The sequence below is a fragment of the Denticeps clupeoides genome, chromosome 20 (genome assembly GCF_900700375.1).
Source record: "Denticeps clupeoides chromosome 20, fDenClu1.1, whole genome shotgun sequence".
Lineage (NCBI taxonomy): Eukaryota > Metazoa > Chordata > Actinopteri > Clupeiformes > Denticipitidae > Denticeps > Denticeps clupeoides.
In genome coordinates this window covers 10,329,842-10,352,580 of record NC_041726.1, presented here as the reverse complement: position 1 = coordinate 10,352,580, position 22,739 = coordinate 10,329,842, and the positions used below count along the sequence as shown (strand labels likewise).

The 22,739-nt window shown below is 46.2% G+C and overlaps 1 protein-coding gene across 3 annotated transcripts; it reads right to left on the bottom strand.

The window, feature by feature from the left end:
• Positions 1-98: 98 nt before the first annotated feature.
• On the bottom strand, positions 99-21,147 carry LOC114770501 (oxysterol-binding protein-related protein 10-like). 3 transcript variants are annotated; one of them, XM_028964478.1, is made up of 13 exons: positions 20,861-21,147; positions 17,998-18,173; positions 16,981-17,060; positions 14,901-14,972; positions 13,822-14,016; positions 11,663-11,852; positions 8,662-8,792; positions 3,959-4,105; positions 3,298-3,790; positions 2,381-2,567; positions 2,129-2,311; positions 725-947; positions 99-587 (listed from the first exon to the last, which is right to left on the bottom strand). In XM_028964478.1, the coding sequence occupies exons 1-12, from the start codon at positions 20,998-21,000 to the stop codon at positions 743-745; spliced, it is 2,199 nt and encodes a 732-aa protein (XP_028820311.1). In that variant the 5' UTR covers positions 21,001-21,147; the 3' UTR covers positions 99-587; positions 725-742. The 3 variants fall into 3 exon arrangements, with proteins under 3 accessions (XP_028820311.1, XP_028820314.1, XP_028820312.1); XM_028964481.1 differs by having other exon boundaries at positions 794-947; XM_028964479.1 differs by having other exon boundaries at positions 16,981-17,057.
• Positions 21,148-22,739: the final 1,592 nt, after the last annotated feature.

The window sequence follows — 22,739 nt, the reverse complement described above, 5'->3', positions numbered from 1 at the left end:
AATATTAGTTGTTTTAGAACGACCACTGGGTGGCAGCATCACCTTGGAAAAAGCTCTCTTCACACAGAACCTGTAAAATTAACCACACGTTCACCCACTACAGTCTACAAAACAGTCTGATTTATTAGGAAATCTGTGGAGGGCTAAAGTCAGCAGCATCTCCCGATTCAGGACGGGTCACGTCATCACGCCACCAACGGGTCTGAAGACGCTCCAGCATGGTTACAGTCTGGAGATGTTTCTGGACAGGCAGTGGTCATGTCTCCTCGTTCATCATGTCCTCAAGTCCTTCGCTGAAGGATGAATGAAGATGTCCCAAAACAAGCCATAAGAAATGTGTGTGGCCTTCCTTTGGTGTGTGTGTGTGTGTGTGTGTGTGTGTGTGTGTGTGTTGCTCCAGTCTGGACCAAGTGAAAAATAGAAACGTTCTTCGCTGGTATAAAAACGTACATCCTCCTCCACTCATCTGCCATTGTTTCTGTATTGTAGCGACAGGAAGTGGCCACTCAGCCCTCCTCATCCCTGGCCATGAAGGACTGGTCTCAGTGGTCTTTCCATAGGGGGTTGTAGTAGACCCACCCCTCACCCTACAGAGGGACACAAAGACATCATCCACTGTGAGAAGTGCCCTCCAAATTAAACAGATGTGAAGATACAAATCTACAAAATAAGACATGGGAAGTACAACATGCAGCTATTTAAAACATTCCACATGTTCTCTTGCCTTCTCTCTACTCGTCAGTCAGATGTCATTTTGAACTGATGCTGTGTTCTGGGTGTGGCAGCAATGCACCTCTTTGTTGAAGTATTTTGGTTTCCATGGCTGGTTGTTGGAGACCCGCTGCTGCTCTTCTCCTCTCTGACGCTCCTCCAGACGGTGCTTGTGTTCTGTTGCCGTGTCGATGTTGCCCTCCTTTAGTGCCATGGTAACGTGGTGCCACAGGCGTCTTAAAAAAAAACAGGCAAAATGTCTGCTTACAGACAGCTGGTACCCAGATACTGGTTCAAGTTCAAGTTCAAGTGAGCTTTATTGTCATTTCACACAGTGAAACGAAACCACGTTTCTCTAGAACCTGGTGGTACATGTACCATTCAAACTAGTTACATACTGACATAAAGTGCAACATTGACAATCTGGGCTACATAGCGCAAACATGTATTGGTACTAATAATAATCATGGTTCTGGTAATGGTGCTAGTTATAGTCATGCTTCAAATAATGGTACTAGTAATAGTCATGGTTCTGATAATGGTGCAAGTTATAGTTATGTCTCTAATAATGGTGTTGGTTATAGTTATGTTTATAATAATGGTGCTGGTAATGGTATAAGTAATAGTCATGGTTCTGATAATGGTGTTGGTTATAGTCACGGTTCTGATAATGTTACTGGCAATGGTTTTGTTAATAATCATGCTTCTGATAATGGTGCTAATAATGGTGCTGGTAATGGTAAGTGAAAATGAAGTGATTGTTATTGTGAAACACTGCAGCACAGCACACGGTGACACAATGAAATGTGTCCTCTGCTTTTAACCATCACCCTTGGTGAGCAGTGGGCAGCCATGACAGGTACTTTGCTCAGTGGCACCTCAGTGGCACCTTGGTGGTTTGGGATTCGAACCGGCTACCTTCTGATTACAGGGCCGCTTCCGTACCCACTAGGTGACCACTGCCCCTACTAGTACTGCCCTTACTGGTACTATTAATATTCATGGCTCTGATAATGGTGCTAATAATGGTACTAGTAATATTCAAGTTGCTGATAATGGTGCCTTTATAGTCATGTTTCTGATAATGGTGCTGCTAATATTACTAGTAATAGTCATGGTTCTGATAATGGTGCTAGTAATAAAAGTGAAAGTGAAGTGATTTACTTTGTGAAACACTCCAGCACAGCACACAACTAAATGGGTCCTCTGCTTTTAACTATCACTATAACAGGGGAGCAGTGCATGGGGCTGAAGCCTCAGTGGTAACTCGGCGGATCGGGATTCGAACGCGCAACCTTCTGATTACGGAGCCGCTTCCTTAACCGCTAAGCCACCACAGCCCCAATTCTGGTACTGGTAATGGTACTAATAATAGTCATGCTTCTGATATTCTGGGTATTGAAATGACGAACCAGACCTGGACTCGCTACGCCCCTGCTTCTCTACTGGGCGGAGCTTCTTCTTGATGATTGCCAGTCTGGTGGTGTCAATGACTTTGCTTTCTCCACTGCTGTAGGTAAACTCCAGCGTCCCATTCCACTCGCCCTGGACCTTACACACGATGGTGCTGGTAGGGTTGTGTTTGACCTCGGCGGTCACTCTGAATTTGTAAGAATTACAATGATTTACTCAGATAAAAACAATGTACATTTTGAACAAACCTTCTCACCTGTGGACCTTCCCTCCATAAAAGGGTTTGGTGTGGAACGTGACTGTGGCGGAGAACCCGCTCTTGGCACAGGTGATAGAGACTTTCCCCCCCAGCTCCACCCAGGGCACGGTCAGGATGGAGCGAGCGTAGGCACATGGCAGTGTGAACACATACTCCTCTTCATGTTCCAGCAGACAAAGAACTCCTGATGCACACACACCATTCATTAGGATCCATTTTAAATGTACAGTCAAACTCATTCATTTATATTTCCAGCTTTTACCGGACAGCCTTATCCTGAGTGTCCCCATGCAGAGGATCTTGCTCAGGGACACAAGGGTAGTAAGTGGGGTTTGTGGTTTTCTGGTTTATATAATAGTCTACTACCACCCCTTAACACATGACCCATGGCCCACAGCATGTTAGCTACTGATGGACAGCATAGCGGGTAGTTCCTCAGTGTGGTGTGGAACCTGCCAATGCTGGAGCCTGGTGATGGAGGCTAAATAAGGATGGGCAGAATCTGTAGTGAGATGTTTGCCTCTGGGGTTTATTGAAAATAATAATTGATTTTAAAGACCAATGGAGACCCATGACTTATAGGTCACCATGCCCTCGAGGGCTGGATGTAACATAATTTCCCCCCAGTGCACAGGAATTGGGTCCATGATCGATAATCTGGCTGCTGCCCAAAGTCATCTGGATGATTGTTCTGGATGGTGCACCATCGACCATGAGCAGACCTGCCATCTGCTATCGACATCATCAACTCCATCCTGAACCACAATACACAGTCACAACTTCAACAATCAACAATCAATCCACAGAACCTTTACCATCTCCATCATAAACTACAGCTAACATCTCATCAGCTTCAGCTGGTATTTACCCCGTCCTGGCAGTCCATTTCAGACCACATTCAGAGCTCCACCCACCTTCTCCTACCATTGACACTCCAACAGACATGCCCATGAACTTGCTCTTGGTCCACACATGGGCGTTCACACACATCCTCCGCTCCAGGCACTCGCAGTAGAAGGCTGAGACAGGTGGGTGGTGAGACACCTGCTCTGCCACGAAGCGGACGTGGTAGCTGCCAGCTCCCGCCTCAGCATGGCTTGGTCGTGGAGGGTCACAGTGCCCAGCCCCGAGGGCATGTCCATGAGTCCTGAGGGGCCACACCCGGTCCCGGGGCACCTCCCAGGAGCAGTGGAAGGTCTCGCCAAGGATGGGGTTGTAGGGTTTCTTGGCCACAGCGCCCTTGCGTCCCTCGTGGAAGGAGGTCAGGTAATACTCCACGAAACGCACCATGCGTTCCTCAGGTGAAGAACCCCACGTGATGGCGAGGAACATGTCCGGGTGTGCCATGAAGTTGGCGTACATCTCCAGCAGAGAACGCTTCTCGAGGATGAAGGTGGGGAGAACCACCTGAGAGGGACCAGAGAGACAAATGGCAGGTGAAATCCTATTTATTTTAGTTATAAATCACCTCTTTTCTAGCACCACCTACCAAACCTGCAGCATGTTTAATTTTTCCAGCTGCACAAATATTCTGACACGTTCACCTTGAAGGCTTCTTGAACTTGAATCCCTCACCCGTGTGAGGTCCATGCCGAGTTTCAGCTGAGACAGCAGGTGCAGGATGATGCTCCTCTGGTCGTCCAGAACGCCCAGGTCCTCCTCCTCATTGTCCTCCAGGTCGGTCACCTCCTCAGTGGGACTGAAGGAATCCATGCCTGGGTGCTGCACACAGAAAAACAGTATTTTATGGAGCAGGACTGTACCTCAGCAGGTTCCTGTCTAAACCGGTTTCAGCTTTTCACAAGATGCATTAAGATCAGGACCTCAGACGGGTTCATGGAAACAATGATTCATAAATGAACGCGAGTGAGAATCAGGATCTGATCTGCATTTCTCGACATCACCTTCATACATCGGTCTGCAGAGATTCATACACAGAGAACCAAATCAAGATGAAATGTGAACCCGACAGAACCATCAGGAGAACAGAGAGAAGGATTCACCTATTTATTATTTAAAGACTAAGAGGATGCACACACATACACAAGTTGCAAGTTTCCCAAGCGTAGAGCTATAAATAGAGGACGTAGGACGTGTGTTTTGATGATGAACCACTGGGAGAGAAGAACACATGAGAAACACGGCATGAGGAGAGGAGAGGTTTTATAAATTCTGGATTGTTTCTCTGCAGAATGGCTGAAATATAAAGAGAAAAACTGCAGAAAAAGGACAAGATGGAAGTGTTCCACCTGCAGAAATTAGCCTTAGTTCAGCTGGAACACAAGCAGATCCCAAGAGTTGTGTCCTCACATTTCTTCAGTTTTATTTCTCTTCAGTTCTGTAGATTCCCTGATCCACCATCTCACTAACACTACTAAAAAAACACAACCAAGGAGGAATGTTCTGTTATTCTCAACTGAACCTTCTTCTGAACTAGACCAAGAAGCTGTGGTCTAGTTCGTCTTCTGACGTCCACATCACGCGGTGGAACCTGAACTGCTCTCTTCATCAGGATGGAAAACGGATAAAAATTACACACACACACACACACACACACACACACACACGAAATTCATCACCTAGATGACTTACTGCAGCTTCGCCAGTCACTGCACTCCTCTTAAGAAAAAAAAAAATCTACAGATCCTCAGCACACTTTGTAGGTGTGTGTGTGTGTGTGTGTGTCTGTGCCTCCTTCCTTTAGAGAGAGGAGGAGGACAGACTCCCAGTGATGCTCCGCCCAAATTCCCAGACTTTCCCATGTCACTGGCCCACCCTTCCTGATCACATGACCTGATGAATCAGTCTGCTTTGTTACTGGCAGGGTTTACCGCATCATTCCGGAACTCCCATTAGCCCCGCCTCCTCTCTCAACATCCCACCTACACCTAAGAAACTGCGCTTTACAGTCATTTTGACAAGTTCTCTCTCCTCCACACTGATAACCCACCTATCCACATCAATTGGCGTCTACAGCCTGTATAAAGCTCCTGAGAAGTGGAGCTTCTGCTGGAGGAGGGTCTGTCAGGAATTCTTCATGGCTGTAATTTACAACACTAACCCAGACGGGTCCAGACGTCACCAGTCACATGACCACCACTAGAGAGTATCTCACTACTGCCTACCCAGAATGCACTAGTCTCACTTAGGAAAGTGATATTTCAGACAATGCAGCCTTCAGCAAAAACATGGCGACTGACACACACACAAATCTATGAGACAGATGTTGATAAATGATGTCATTATAGTAATTTCAACATAATTATTCTGTCGAGTTTTTACCTCAACAAAAACTAAAACCTCCATCTGGAGTCCTGACCACGTTCTGCTCCATCCCAGAACATCTATAAACCTGTAACTCGCATCTGCATGAGTTTAACCAGCAGAGGGTGGCAGTGCTCCAAACACCAGGGCCGCAAAAATCAGGACCGAAACCCCTGGTCTGGCCTGTCAGAAGATGCGCAGAATGAAAGGTGGTGAAGGTGCGAGATGTAATTATGAGGGAACGAGGTTTAGCGTTTCTCTCTCCACCATCACCAGCAGCTGTCAGAGTACTGCCTTGACCCTGTCACTTGACCCTGTGTGTATACAGGGCGACTGTCCCTGTAACTACTGAATAAGATGCTGATTCTGGTTGGTAGATGCAGCTGACCTACAAAGCATCCAGCTGTAAGAAAAAGAATGTTTCCTGTCGTGGATGTGGGAATGTCTAGACGGCATCACTGATACCACGGGATCAGACCCAAGGCACAGAACCCACTGCCTGACCCACTTTCTCACAGCAAATTTCCGAAGAACAGGACGAGGAGACAACTTCTGCCGGTGGTTAGCAGAAACCTTCAAAGCAGTCACATGTCAACATGCTTTCAGAGAGATGCAACCAGCCAGCATCCAGACCTCTACAAATATCCTCACCCTGCATCCCACACAATAGGTCCTTTCAAAAAGAAACTCTACCAACAGTACAGTAAAAAAGTACATTATCCAAAAAAATATAAATATGAATGAGTGTATTAAAATATACAGTGGTGTGAAAAATCATTCACTTAAAAACACACTTGGTGCTTACTTGTGTTGTCTTTGACTAATACTTCACATTTTTTAAAGTGAATTGATTGTCACTTGTGATACACAGCAGCACAGCACACAGTGAAATTTGTCCTCTGCATTTAACCCATCACCCTGAGTGATCAGTGGGCAGCCATGACTGGCGCCCGGGGAGCAGTGTGTGGGGACGGTGCTCAGTGGCACCTCAGTGGCACCTTGGCGGATCGGGATTCGAACCAGAAACCTTCTGATTATGGGGCCGCTTCCTTAACCGCTAGGCCACCACTGCCCCGAGAAATTTGATGTTCTGAAACATTTAAATGTGTCTAACATGGAAATCAGAAAGGGGACAAACACTTTTTCACACCACTATATACATGTAAATTTCGATAAATAGAGAAATCGATGTATGTACAGGGAGTGCAGAATTATTAGGCAAATGAGTATTTTGTCCACATCATCCTCTTCATCCATGTTCTCTTACTCCAAGCTGTATAGGCTCGAAAGCCTACTACCAATTGAGCATATTAGGTGATGTGCATCTCTGTAATGAGAAGGGGTGTGGTCTAATGACATCAACACCCTATATCAGGTGTGCATAATTATTAGGCAACTTCCTTTCCTTTGGCAAAATGGGTCAAAAGAAGGACTTGACAGGCTCAGAAAAGTCAAAAAATAGCGAGATATCTTGCAGAGGGATCCAGCACTCTTAAAATTGCAAAGCTTCTGAAGCGTGATCATCGAACAATCAAGCGTTTCATTCAAAATAGTCAACAGGGTCGCAAGAAGCGTGTGGAAAAACCAAGGCACAAAATAACTGCCCATGAACTGAGAAAAGTCAAACGTGCAGCTGCCAAGATGCCACTTGCCACAAGTTTGGCCATATTTCAGAGCTGCAACATCACTGGAGTGCCCAAAAGCACAAGGTGTGCAATACTCAGAGACATGGCCAAGGTAAGAAAGGCTGAAAGACGACCACCACTGAACAAGACACACAAGCTGAAACGTCAAGACTGGGCCAAGAAATATCTCAAGACTGATTTTTCTAAGGTTTTATGGACTGATGAAATGAGAGTGAGTCTTGATGGGCCAGATGGATGGATTGGTAAAGGGCAGAGAGCTCCATTCCGACTCAGACGCCAGCAAGGTGGAGGTGGAGTACTGGTTTGGGCTGGTATCATCAAAGATGAGCTTGTGGGGCCTTTTTGGGTTGAGGATGGAGTCAAGCTCAACTCCCAGTCCTACTGCCAGTTTCTGGAAGACACCTTCTTCAAGCAGTGGTACAGGAAGAAGTCTGTATCCTTCAAGAAAAACATGATTTTCATGCAGGACAATGCTCCATCACACGCGTCCAAGTACTCCACAGCGTGGCTGGCAAGAAAGGGTATAAAAGAAGAAAAACTAATGACATGGCCTCCTTGTTCACCTGATCTGAACCCCATTGAGAACCTGTGGTCCATCATCAAATGTGAGATTTACAAGGAGGGAAAACAGTACACCTCTCTGAACAGTGTCTGGGAGGCTGTGGTTGCTGCTACACGCAATGTTGATGGTGAACAGATCAAAACACTGACAGAATCCATGGATGGCAGGCTTTTGAGTGTCCTTGCAAAGAAAGGTGGCTATATTGGTCGCTGTTTTTTGGTTTTGAATGTCAGAAATGTATATTTGTGAATGTGGAGATGTTATATTGGTTTCACTGGTAAAAATAAATAACTGAAATGGGTATATATTTGTTTTTTGTTAAGTTGCCTAATAATTATGCACAGTAATAGTCACCTGCACACACAGATATCCCCCTAAAATAGCTAAAAATAAAAACAAACTAAAAACTACTTCCAAAAACATTCAGCTTTGATATTAATGAATTTTTTGGGTTCATTAAGAACATGGTTGTTCAATAATAAAATTATTCCTCAAAAATACAACTTGCCTAATAATTCTGCACTCCCTTTACACATGTGTGTGTGTTTGTAGTCCATGTCTTTGTGTGGTCAGCTGCAAGAACTTTGTTGTAAGTTCTAAAAGTCTAGTTCTAACTGCTTCTGCCACATCACCATGACATCTAGAACATTAGAACTCGACCAGACACGACCGTGTAAGTTCAAGAGGACCCAGGCCTGAGTGTTTCTGGCAGGTTTTGCACGCCTGGTCACCTCTTCACCTCGTATCCAGTCCCTCTGCTGTATTTCTAGCTGCATCCTCTATATTCATCTCCCTTTCCCACTGACCTCAGTGTTCTGGGAGAAATCCTTCTTCCTGAGGCAAGGAGACGGTTCATCTGAAGGCAGGGGCATCACAGCGCCGTTCTTCAACTTTCCCACTGAAGGGGACTTTGGCATGGTCCACACTGGAGCAGCATCTACAAACAGCACAGGGCAGAAGGACTTTCAGAGTCTCTCAACCTGCGGGGTCTACGCCCTAACATTGGGTTGAATTATCAAATGAGGGAATTTATATGAGGTATTAGTTTAGATTTGTGTTGATAACTCCTGTTTTAGAGGATGCAGACATTCAGAGTCTGCAGAACCCACACTCATCACTGCCATGCAGGTAGGAGCTCCAAACAGGGCCATTAACGGAATTAAAATGTCCACAATTTGATGAATTGTGCAAAAAAAAAAAAAAAAAACTCCATCATTACGAGAAAACGAGATTCCACAGCTTCATCAAAGATGCCATTCATAATTAAAATTCCAAGGGGAGTACTGGATGGTGAAGCTGATAGAGGAGACTTTTCTCCATCGCTGCATTTTTTTAAGCTTGACGTTTATCAGACGTTCTTCTGAACTATGATCAGTCTGAAATGGTCAGCACACACCGGGTTAATGCCTCTTGAGTTCTGCTGAGTGGACTGGACATCTGCCAGATGAAGCCTCCTGACCAGCCAAAGCTGAATCTCCCGGATCAACCACGCCCCACTTCTTCATGCAGGAGTGCAGGTCATGCGTCATCAACAAACTCAACATGGAGGCGATGCACGTTCATGCAAACATTTAAAATGCCTGCGGCTGAGAGCTAAACATCTGAAGTTCCCTCTGGCGGCCCATGCAGCTACAGGAGTTACGGGGCTGAGAGGGGGGCGTGGCTGTGTGAGGCAGGAGATGTTCACCTCGGGTTCGAGGTGCCTTTAAACTGAAATGGACGTGTTTCAGCAGCAGGTGGTGCTCTGAGCCACTTTCAGTGCATGAACCGGTAAAACCCAGAGTCATTTTGTTCGGAGAAGATGAGCAGCAACTGGTGAAACAATCCAGATAAGCACCTCTCCAGCGGAGGAGTCGTCGTGTCCCTGCATCTGTCCAACTACAAGAAGCAGGGCGTACAACTCAGAAGACAACGGTCTCATGGTTCATATATGTGTTTCTTGGTTGGGTCCATTTCTCCACCCCTGCCAACAAACAGCCTGAATCCACCACTGCCAGTACCGGTCCAGCTCTCTGGAGATAGAAGCCATCTAGAACATCGCAGCAGACAGCAGCTTACTTGTTTACAGATCGTTCATTTTCAGGCAAGAAACGTTTCACATACCCTTCGGCCTGGAGGCGCCAGGTTCATTCAGGCGCGCAGTGATGGAACTTCCAGAAACGTCCACATTGCAGGGCAGGTTCCTTCACCAGGCTTTAAGGTTCCATAAGGTTGGCCAGACTGGATGTCCAACCACCTCCACCTTGAGTTTTACTGATCTAGAACCTTACTTTCTAGTTACATTACTGGCTGCTTCAGACTGGTGCCTGATCTTTAACAAATTCTCTGCGGTTCCTTGTTTCCAGCCGGTTCCAGTTCCCACAACTGATCTAGAACAGGCCTCTCTACCTAAACACTATTCTTCATACCTTTCTTATTACAGGGCATCTAATATGTTCTTATATTCATCTCCACCAACACAGAACCAGAACGGAACCTGTTGCTTTTCCCGAGTGGGTGTGTCCTAGGGAATGTTATCTGTCAATAAAACACGAGTCGACAAAATACCAACAGTCAAGCCAGCATTTTACATCCCTGTCTCCAACTGTCCTTCGTATGTCCCCTCAAAAATATATAATATAATAAAAATATTAATATTGTAGAACACAACCAGGGAAAACAGGGACAACTCCAGAACACTTCCGGTTCACCCCAGAAGTCCAACCCCCAAAAGACATTGTATCTGGTCACAGTATGTCTGGTCCTTTACAGGGCAGTTGTTTGCCTAGCGGGTAAAAAAGCCGACCCGTTATCAGAAGGTTGCCGGTTCAAATCCTGAACTGCCAGGGTGCCACTGAGGTGCCACTGAGTAAAGCACCATCCCCACACACTGCTCCCCGGGCGCCTGTCATGGCTGCCAACTGCTCACTAAGGTGATGATTAAATGCAGAGGACACATTTCACCATTTCACTGTGTGCTCTGCTGCAGTGTTTCACAATGACAATCACGTTAAGTTTCCCCTGTCGGGTGGATCGACGGAGGGTGGCAGGTTGAAAATGAAGTGATTGTCGTTGTAATACACAGCACAGCACACGGTGCACAGAAGGAAATATGTCCTCTGCTTTTAACCATCACCCTTGGTGAGCAATGGGCAGCCATGAAAGGTTCGGTTCCGAGCAAGGCAGGGTTCAGCTGTACCTGTCACCACTACAGCTATAGGTGCATATTATTGGGAGATCAAACATCCTCTTCTGAGACCTGTAAATTTCGGGCTTGTAACACGCCATGCGCGTCCTACACTTCCACTCATGTTAGTGGATCGGTTCCCTTCCCCTTCTACAAATCCACTCAGCCTGGTTTAATAAAAAAAACATGACTTGATGCAAACATGACGCAAACCAACTTTTCTGTTAATGCCCAAGTGCTGTTCAAAGCTGGTGGAGCAGTGGGTGGGTTCTTAAGGTTCTAATACCGGGGTAGAAAGTGGTGTCAGGGTCCAGCCACACACACACAGATGCAGCTAAACGTCGTTGTTTGGAAATTATTTTATTGGATCTGGCTGTTTTTATTACAAGGCTGTAGGCACCTCTGGAGATCTTTGGCATCTCGTGGAACAGTGGAACAAGTGCATAGGAGAGTTAAGAATTCAGTTTGTCCCCCTCACTCACACACACACACACCCCGCCTGCCCTTATTGTTGTAAACAGAACCATCAGCAGCAGATGGATGACTGGAGAACTGAAACACAGAATAAGATGAACAAACAGAGAAGACACACATGCACCTTCAGCAGCATTTACTGCACATGTTCAGCTGAAAGGACTCACTGGACGTGCCACTGGGGCCGGAGGTCTGCTGGAGGATGCTCAGGCACTCGCCCAGGCAGCTGAGGGTGGCGGCTGAGGTGGCCTTCAGCAGCAGGAGGTCCTGGTCCAGGCAGGAGACAGGGCCCTTTGTGGGAAGGGACTCAATGGAGTGAATGAGGCTCTTCTGCTGCACCTCCACCTGGTTCATCATCTGTTGGCAGGAGTAAGATCATGTCAGTTGATGAGTGGTGATATCTCAATAACATAATTATGAATATTCATGTTCTTTCAGTTCATTAATCTCTTGGTGAAATTTATCTGTCACTTTTTATTCAATCTAAAAGCCACCCGTCATATTTTACTGTTTGGGTACTGAAACGGAAAAGGCTTTCCTCTGCTTTCTGGAATGAAGGGAATCGTGTTTCAGCAGTCAGCAGGAGAACCAGACAGTGAATGATGAAGGTGCTGACCGTGATAAATGAGTCCCGTAAATCTGCTCGTCCCTCACTTACTCTCCTCGTGTGTAAATTCTCGTTGTCGTGGAGTAACATACACCAATGGAGGAAAACCTGGTCCATCTGAGTTTTACATTTTATTAGCCTTTGAAATTCAGACTGATTTTTTTATATATATTTGTATTGAGACAAAACAATGAATATATATTTTTTTATTTATTGACATTGAAAAACATTAAATAAAAAAAAAACAATCTTTAAAATTCAAAGGTTAATAAAATTTTCAAAAATTAGATGTTACTGGTTTTCTTCCATACACACACACACACACACACACACACACACACCAGAAAAGCAGCATGGTAATGCTGCTCATTAGCTGAAGATGCTGGTCTGATGATAAGAATAAACTGGTTTCATGATTCTTCACAGAGAGTTTTTAGCTTCAGACCACAGTGACCTCTGGTCCACAGACATCATTCCAGCTATTTATACTGAACTCACCAATGTTTTTCATAAGATCTTCTGGAACCTTCCACTTAGGGTGGAAATACGGTGGAGAGCAAGGTAAATTCTAAACAGCAGAGAGGTGCCACAAAAAGTACCAGCCTCTGTTCTTCACCCACGAGCGAGGACAAAGGTGACCAAGAACATGTCCTTCTGAGTCATTTGTTTTAATAGATGAAGAGACAGATTCTGCCCTGTGACTGTCAGCTCGAGGTTTTTACAGAAAATTCAAGATACACATTTCAGACAAGAACCAAAGAAGAAGATCTCATCCACTACAGCGGAAACAAGAAGCATCCATTATTCCTCCACCTTGCAATTCCAGATCCTTCCTGGATTTTACATCCTGTTTACTGGTGTGTAATGTTACTGAAGTTCAGCCTTGGTGCAGAATTACAGCCACTTTGCTCCAGTCCCACAATGAGATTTCCCCAGGACACACCATTTCCGTGTCTGTAGCTTTAAATGCTGATGAGGAGGAGAGAGGCGGGACAAGGAGGAGAGTGGCCTATAGAAGTTAGCCGGCATTCACGTCATCAACACCATTCACCAATGATAATGCTTGGCACAGACAGGAAGTCACATCGCGTTTTTCCAGAAAGAAATAAAATGAACCCACTGGTTCTGTCTCACATGTCTCAAAAATACATTTGTGCTCATTTTCACACCCAATCACCAATCAACTGCAATGCTTCGCATGTTTGGAAGCCATGAAGGTCAGTGGAGTTACTTTTTCAGAAGAGGGTTGGGAAATTCCCTGGGTGGACAAAGCATGAAAAACGAGAGGTAACATTTCCCCTTATGAAGACATAAGGGGACAAATTCCAGACAAATTCCAGTCTGTGCTGCTGCTCTCTGAACGGTGAAGCAGAATGACCAAAACACTCTTTACACCTACTGCCATTTCTAGCCACTGCAGGACCATAGACAGGCCTGGGGAACTCAGTATTAATGTTTAATAATCTCATAAAGTCAAGATTTCATAATAAGGGACATTTAACTAATCGCCCTTGGTGAATAGTGAGCAGCCATCAAAGGCGCCCAGGGAGCTGTGTGTGGGGACGGTACACCTTGATCTAGACCTCAATGCCACCTTGAACCCGCAACCTTCCCATTACAAGGCGCTTCTTTAACTGCTAGGCAACCACAGCTCCACGGCGATGGTGTAACACAATGAAACTCTGAGATGGACAGGAGGAGATGAATATAAGGACTGACCTCCTTGACCTCCAGCAGTCTGGTGGGGTACTGGCTCTTGGCACGGCGAGCAGCGGCAGGCGACTTGTGGTGCGTTATGGTGACAATGTTGCTGGGAGCCACGCTGTGGCTGAGGTGCCGTTGGGCGCTGGGTGAGGAAGAGGACGGTGGCAGGTGAGGAAGGAGCGAGAAGCTACGTGTCCGGTCTGAGGAACCCTGAGTGTGAAAAATTTGAGATATTTTCATCAGATTTCAGTCATTGCTGCTTGCTGTATCAATCGGAGGACAGCCCAGAAACACATGACCACTGAAGAGCATCAGATCCATCAAGCTAACAAACATCGTCGTTTCCAGCATCACCTCCAACAAATTATCTGGAGCGTCTGAGGAACACCTTCACATGCTTCATTGACATCTATATTATCTATTTATGCGTTCATATAATTTTTATCAACTCTAAAGTGAAGCTCAAACAGTTGGAGCTTTTCTCACAGCAGCGGTACCGCCCATTCATCACCCAACAACCTTGTATGTACAGTACAGAAGGTCAGATAAAGGACATGGCAGAATGTCTGGGTTCCAGCGGGATGAGGAAACACTGAGGAGAGCTGAGGAGAAGGAAAGAGGTGTAGATCTGAGATTGGAGAACATTGGAAGGTGGAGAAATGAGGTCAGGAGACGTCACTGACCCACTATCACAGCGCATAACCTCAAGCGTTGCCGCATTTTTCAAACAAGCAGAACCCACAACCCGGATAATGAAGGAGGGAGACGCAGTGTGTGTTCAGCGTAGGCTGATTCAGCCTCACACACACACGCACACACACACACACAGGACGTGGGTGGTATAGGCTGTGTGCAGATTGTGAGCTGAACTGCCAGGTCTACCGCCTGCTGAGCAATACACACACACACACATACACACAAGGCTCTGGTTTTGGATCTGGTACAGCTCCTCCATATGTGTGTGTGTGTGTGTGTGTGTGTGCGTGTTTCTTGGTAGAACTGGTCCTGGATCAGGCAGAATTCTGAGAAGACTAAATGGAACAGTCTGGAGAGGGGAAAGCCCAGTTGAGTGTGAAGGTGCTTCTGAGACCCACCTGTCCCTCCTGCCCAGCCCCGGTTGTCTTCTCCACACACAGATGTTCATCAGAGTACTTCAGCTTCCGCATCTGTAACAGAGGAACAGATCAGAACCCACGACTGGTGCAGCCAGAACCAGCCAATTTCTAGACATTATTCAGAACTACCCTGAATCACCAATCCACTGGCATCCTGAAGGTACGATTTCCACTCCAGCTCCAAGTGGACTTTCTCTTAGCCTACTGAATAAGGACATTCCAGCAGGAAGTCCTACATGACTGGTTCATTTTCATCACTGGCAATATTAAAGGCACAATATTTACACAGGTTCCTACACACAAAACAACGATCTCCTCAGCTTTAGGTCATTCCAACTCACTGCAATTCATCTGATTCAGACAAATGGATGGAAGGATAGATGGATGGATGGACCAGATGTATTTTACCATGAATGAGGAGATGCAGGCTCTTAAAATAACTGCATTAGTTCTGGAGTGAAGAGGACACGGCGTAATTTTAACCACACCCGTGACCTTTTGTGCACCAGACGTTTCCAGCAGGAAGCAGACATGGTGATAAACACCATCACAGACTCACATTTAGAGACTGAAACTGTACAAACAAAGAGTAGTGAAGCAGAAACAGAGCGGCATTGATTACAGATCTTCAAAATTACCCATCACAGTGAAAAACATCACGCCCAGGAGACAGATCTCTTCTTACACAGCGTGACTTCTCCAGACACCAAGGATCTGGGAGACTAATGAGACACGACTGGGTGGAAGTGACAGCAGGGGACGAGCAGAACACATCAAACAGAATGTGGGACACTCCACTGGAATCCTGACCCCAGGAGGTGGAGGAAGAAGATCCAGAGATGTTGTGCACTGATATCCAGCTCTGTTGTCCAGATACAAGCACCAACATTTCCTTCATTTAGCAGAAGCTGTTCTCCAAAGTGACTTACAAAAGAGGAATAAGATACAAGCTTCTGGATGGTGGATACATGAAGGTGATACTGAGTCTGGAGATACTGGCCAAAGGAGGTTTTAAAAAAGCATGTAAAGAATGTTAGGGTGATCCTGGAAGGATCTATGAGATGATGGAACAGCTCACCATCAGAGACCTGCAGACAAGAACATCATAGACTGACATCCCATTGTATGTTGGACTGCAAGCTGAGGTTCAATGGTGACAGGTCCCTCATGGTGAGGTGCTCCATCATCTCCAAGATCCTTCCAGCTCTACAAATACTTCTTAAATTTATCTAAAGGTTTTTCTTGCAGCCACCCTCTTATCCACCATCCTCAATGCTTCTGAGTTAGTGAGTGTCACCAAAGGCACCTGAAGGTTCTCCAACAAATGAAGAAAAGTTGAATTACCACCTGAGGAATAAGCTGGAGGCTGGATGACTGATCTACTCCCATCAGAGCTTCTGCTGCCCAGCACAACACCTGAGTAAAGGGGCTTAAATGAAGCCAGGGATGAGCAGCTCTCCTTCGGCTGGCTCGGTCTGGAGGGTATGTTTGTTCAGCTTCAGTCCTTCCATCTCTCCCAAAGTGAGAGCCTCTACCTTATCACACATATCTCCAGAAGAGCCCATTCTGGAGGCCACTTCACACTCTCCACACTTGATTCCAGGCCTTATCCCATCAGACCGAGATTCCAAAATAAGGTCTCTAACGTTCTTTATAATTGGCCAACACTGTCTCCACAGACTTCGGTTCTCATAATGTTCCTTCTTTCCAGGGAGAACTTTTATCACACTTTCCCATATTCTGCTGTTTTAGCTCAACAGTTTGCTGATTGCTATCCTTCATGCAGAGTTGATGTCAGGCTGTATAAATCCTATTATGATGCTGCTTACTATCTGCATATGAACATATATCAAATATATGATATCCTCTGTATCTCCATCCACAGTTCCACTACACCATTCACCAGTGGTCAACTTCACCACTAAACCACCTCCAGACTACAGAAAGTGACAAAAGCCGACCCAGATTCCCAGCCAGTCACAGCGCAGTGGGGGATAGGATGTCACCTGACGGGTCACAGCACTGATGCAGATGTTGGCGGAGGGGCTGCCACACCCACCTTGGCGCCGCTGTCGGAGTGGCGCCGGGCACAGGCCTGCAGGTGGCTCATCCAGCGCTGCTGCTGCTTGCCGTTGGCTGCTGCAGGGAGGGGGGGATTTATTACAAATATCAGTTCATCAGCACTAACACTGAATTATGAACATTGACATCATAGAAATAATTATATATAATATTACATAAATATACAGCTAATTTCGAATATTACAGACATCGACTTCTGAGCAAATTCGGGAGGGAGCTGCAGGTCGTCACCGGGACAACAGGAAGTCATCATCGATTAACAGGACAAGGACGCATTGTCTCTCAAACACACACACCTGAGAAGTCCAGTGGACAGCAGGCTCTTCCACTGACCTACTTCTCCTGCATCCCCTCACCAATGTAAACCGAGCAGACACTTCCTGTCTGAAGGCAGTCTGTGTGTGCGTGTTTGTGTGTGTCTGTGTGTGTGTGTGTGTGTGTGTGTGTATGTGTGTGTGAATCTTTATTGCCTGCCTGAATGCAGTTATTGGAAAATCTATGTCAGAATTAATATAACGACTTGACCTGTAATTGATGGGGGCGACGCCCACCTGACCACCAGACTGGCATCACATGACCCACACAGATCTTAAACACACACACACACAGCCCTCCCAGCTCTTCTCTTCAGAACCTGACTACAGAGAACTTCCTGCTTCCCTACGTGCTGGATCTGGATTAACACGGTCAAGGTTACGGTTCTCTCCTGGTCTCTGGCAAGAAGACAAGTACACTAAGAAAACCATGGCAACTACCCAAAAGCTGCAGCTTCAGACCTCAAATGTCCAATCAGACCGAACCTTCTGAAACTAAGCAGTCCAGGCTGGCCACTCAGGCCCAGATAATGACACCAAAAGAGGTGACATGGTTGCTCTTCACCTTGCTTCTGGTCCACATTACCAGAAACTGATACCTGGAACGGACCCTCACACAATCATCAACATCATCACCATCCTCCTCCTGACTGACAACAGACGTCAGGGTGGCCTTCTACCTCGCAGCTTGAAGATCTCCCCGCTGGCCGAATGAACGATGAACATGTGTGGAGCCTCGTCACTCGGGGTCACCGACGCACCAATCAGGGGGAAGGAACCACGGGGCTTCAGGTTTTTGCCCTGCTCGCTGACGAAATACTGCAGACGTCCCAGATCTGGCTCTAGAACAAAGTACCTTGTAGGAGAAAAAAAAAGAGAGGAACAGAGGGGAAGAAAAGCTGTAAATGGTGTCATTATCTGCAGTTTTCATCACAATTCTTCCTTTTTGTCAAACACATAGCAAGCAGGTCAACAGCTGAAAACAGTAAAAAATACTTCATTCGTGACGGAGGAAAACATAAATTACTAAAGGAATTCAAGCAAGGAGGTGAGAGGACAGGAGAGCTGCAGGATGAAAAGCTCTCAGCTGATATCCACACCTTCCCACAGACTGGAGATGTAACCAGCATCGTATCGTACAGAAGACTTGTTCCCGCCATCAGTAACGGTTCTCTATTGATGAGATAAAAATGGTTTGGTAGACATGGAAGTTAACCCAGGACAACAGGTCACTGTCCGAAATACAGGACAAGCAAGCGAGCATCTGAGCAAACAACCAGACAAGGGGAGACGTTCCATCGACCAGGCCGGAGAAGAAGCTGCAGGTCAATACCAGCCTTCGCAGACAGACAATCACAACTAGCACAAGACAAAGCCTGTTCCACGTTCCGTCATCTTCTCCTGGTCCCGCCTGGCTTTCACCACCCAGACCAGCTTCTCACTCACACTCACCTTCATACTGGAACGTTCTGTCTCCGGTTGTCAACCTTCTACAAGCTCCTCTACAGGAGGTGAAATGAGTTCCCCCAAAGCATGAGAATATGAACAAAGCCACGGCGGAATAATAATAATAATCCAATAAACCGTCTGACATTCTCAAACCTGGGGCGCCATGAAGCCACTTTCCTCATAAGATCTATTTTTAATATTTATTACGTCCTTGGGCCAAAACTGCTAGAGAACCATTAACGTATAAGAGCATCCTTTATTAGATCCAGAGTTTATCTGGGGTCTCAAAGCACAAGAGATGCCGATGAACCAGAGGCGAGTGAGAACAAACCATGATGCAACCCTGGAGAGATCAGCTTTATTTCATTTGTGCTACCTAATGGTGGGACATGTCTTCAAAGACAGGATGCAGCAGTCCAGTAAACAAGCTCGGAACTGTAGCTATGATTGAAACACCCGCTTTTGTTTGGACACGTGACCCCAGGGGTCATTTATCTGAGCAAGCTTCGCATCTCACCACTGGTTCCATCCTGACTAAGCGTGAAATTTAACTCAAAACAGCCCATCATGGGCATGAAAGACAATTACAGAGACATGCACCAGCTGTAGCAGTGTGTGTGTGTGTGTGTGTGTGTGTGTGTGTGTGTGTGTGTGTGTGTGTGTGATGCTATATTCAGGCTTCTCCCATCACTATGGTAACATTGCAGGGAAATGTTTAAGCGTAGATGCCACAGCAACCTGATGGATCAGACCAGAGAAGAAACCCACCCTGGTTCCCACCTGCAGGAATCCGTACGAAAAGAACCGTCACTGCCCACATATTTCCACACGTCCTTCCACAAATCATGCACTCATTCAATAGCCTTGTTAGTTTAGAGATCAAGCAGTGTTGCCAGATCAGAACGGGGCTCAATACCACAATACACCCAATCTGGCAACACTGAGTGAAGGATCGTGTCTCCTCCCTCCCTCCTGCATTCCCTGTCTTTTCATCTCAGTAACATGCCTACTACCAAACCAAGCACTGTCACAATGTCATCACAAAGACAGAAATCCAAGAACATACACACACACTTAACAATGTGGTTTGAACGGGTTCATGAGGCTCCATGCTTGTCTGAGTGAATTTTTTTTATTTGATTCTGGTGACATCTCGGAAAGAGGACAGGATTCCTTGCCTAACTGCCTCCTGCAGCCATGGCAGAGCTCCAGTTCACCCAACCAGAACACATTTCTGCTTCCAGATACTGGCGCCCTGCTGCTGGCCTTTCAAACAGGCCTGGTACAGGTGACGGGAATTCACATGAGACAAAAGAGGACACAGATGGATGTCCTACAAGAGACCAATATCAAACACACACACAAATGCAGCATGCAAATAATAAGAAACACGCACTACAATTAGAAAAAAAACAGAACCTTCTATTAATGCATCATCTGATACTGGCCTACAAGTCTGCACCAACTCACTCTCACTCATTAACCTGGACTCCTCCTACCACCTGAGCCCCGCCCACCCAATCCATACAATCCCATAGAACTACTGTTCTGTATCAACTCACTAAAACTCCTCCCACTAACCTGGACTCCTACCACCTGAGCCCCGCCCACCCATTCCGCACAACCTCCAGAACTACTCTATGCAGTTCACTCGGGCTCCTCCCATCAACCTGGACTCCTCCCACCACATGAGCCTTGCACACCCAATCCATACCTCATTTTCTACACAATTCAACGGATCCACATAATTCAGAGTTAAAATGTACATTCTTGAACATGGCAGCATTAGTCCTCCAGTCTGATGTTCAGAGCAGCTGCTTTAAATATAAAAAAACATGAGCATATCAGAGGCTGTCCACCCACATTCAAAGTTCATCTAAACATCTAATCAGAGGAGCAAGACCACATCACCAGATAATGTTCCGCTCCAGTTCTGCATGTCTGGTCCAGCATGTTCTCTAGACGACCTGTTGTGTTCAGTTTACTGGGTTCTCGCTGCAGAAAAATTCAACGTTCAACGGAACTTCATTTCCATGAACTAAGTAAAACGTCATTAGAACAGGACAGTACTGCTGTGACCCGCCTCATCTTCACCTGTTCTGCCAGCCCTGCAGGAGGTTGGTGTATTTGCTCAGAACTCCTTCCAGCGGGCGCCCGAGGGAGGCCGAGCCGCTCCTCCCGACCTTCCTGGCCGCGCTGCCCCTCTCGGGATGCGGCGGCGGCGGCGTCTCCATGCTCGCGGTGTCGCCGCTTTACGCCCGACGCGGTGACATGTCGCGCTCTGCCCCGCGTCCCGCCCCGGGCCGAGTCATGTCCCCGCTGCCGGAGCTGCGGCTGTGGCTCCGCGTCCCGTTCAGCGGTTTTTCCGCTGGACGTCGCAGCAACGCAGACCCTCCCTCCCAGCGCCGGGTTGCCAGATCTGCGACAGCAAGTCCCCGCAACCAGATGTTCGCTCATTCAACCGCAGACCGACCCCGCGCTTCAGCACGTATACACAGCACGCCAAATAATCTTTAAAACAAAACGCTCATCACAAAATGCAACATGGTCGTGATGTACCTTCCCTAAACAGCGGCGCATAGTGTACAGGTCTTTGGACAGTGAGAGCATGTCAACTCCACACACCAACCAAGTCGGTTCCCGGATTCAAACTTACAAACATCAATAACCACCTTCAGTCCACCACCTGACCATTTTCATCAAGATATGCCTGAAAGTAAAATAAAATATTATTTAGAAAGTATTGAAATTAGGAACCGCAACACGTGTCCGTTGAAGGACCGACCTGGCAACCCCGCCGCAAGCCCGGTTTTAGAGTCCAGTCCACGGCCGGACCGGTCCACAGAAGCAGACTTTAAAATGTCCGAGACGTTTTAATCTCATGTGCAGGAGACAAAACTGCGTTTTCTTACTTTGCAGTCAAACTAGATAAGACCCTATATGGTGATTTTTTTATTCAATCTTATTACTGAACGCAATGTTAGGGACCGTTAGAAAAGTCACGCATGTTTTCTAGGACCAAACCTACCCGGAGACCTTCCAACCATAAATGGTTTAATGTATGAAATGCACGATGCTATTTAGAAGTAAAAAGCTCTTTAAATACAGATTTATTCAAACCACTGGATATAGCGTTGCTTCATGGCAGCATGGCGTGAATTACGTTAGCGGGAGGTGTGGATGCATTGGTGGAACTGCATGAGAGAGTTACTCCACGGTGGAGAAGGACCTTCAGGGTCAGTCCTCCACTTTTCTGCAGCCTGTTCTTCTCATCCTTCTGCCATAATAAATCAGCTTTGTTGCCCTGTGACTTGCCTGACAGGGGAACCAATTAAGTGTTTGGAAGGGATTTCTATTGTTTTATAATAGAGTCATTATAAGATTCCCTGGTTTCTGGCTGAAACAGCCATGTGGGTAAAATCAGAGAGCTGCTCATTAAAATGCAGCATCTTCACAGCAGGTTTTGAAAAATAATGAAGAATCTGTGTTTGCAGGTAGGAAATATCATGTTTATTGTCTAGTATGATCATTATCACTTTCGCCAGTTTTAGTCAGTAGTGCTAGAAGAAATGGGTGTCGGTCTCTTCCAACTCTGTGAAATAAGTAAAGGAAAAATCTACATATTGAGAAAAATATTGCATTACTGTCTCTTTTTCTTTTTACACACCATGTCACTGTTTCGCAAGAAGACAGAAATTCTGCTATAAATACTTTAGGTAAATCAATTTTTGAGGGTTTTCTACCGTTATCAAAATGAAGTTCTATTATAAAATGTCCCCAGCAATGAATGTTGGAACACACTAGTGTTCATTCTCTGCTTGTGTTGAAACCGAGGAATAATTATTCCGTGTATTAATGTCACAGCGGCTTCATATTGTGCAAAACCGTACATCATTACATCATTCTTCCCCCCCAAACACAAGTGATTCTGCTAATGCAGGGCTTATCGCCTGGCCCTGCCGCTGAGGGGGGT

Coding starts and splice junctions, on each gene's coding strand:
- LOC114770501 (XM_028964478.1), bottom strand. CDS start 21,000: ATGGAGACGCCGCCGCCGCCGCATCCCGAGAGGGGCAGCGCGGCCAGG. Junction 3,791..3,958: donor TCGGCATGGACCTCACACGG/GTGAGGGATTCA, acceptor GGTCCCTCTCAG/GTGGTTCTCCCCACCTTCAT. Junction 2,312..2,380: donor TATGGAGGGAAGGTCCACAG/GTGAGAAGGTTT, acceptor TTACAAATTCAG/AGTGACCGCCGAGGTCAAAC.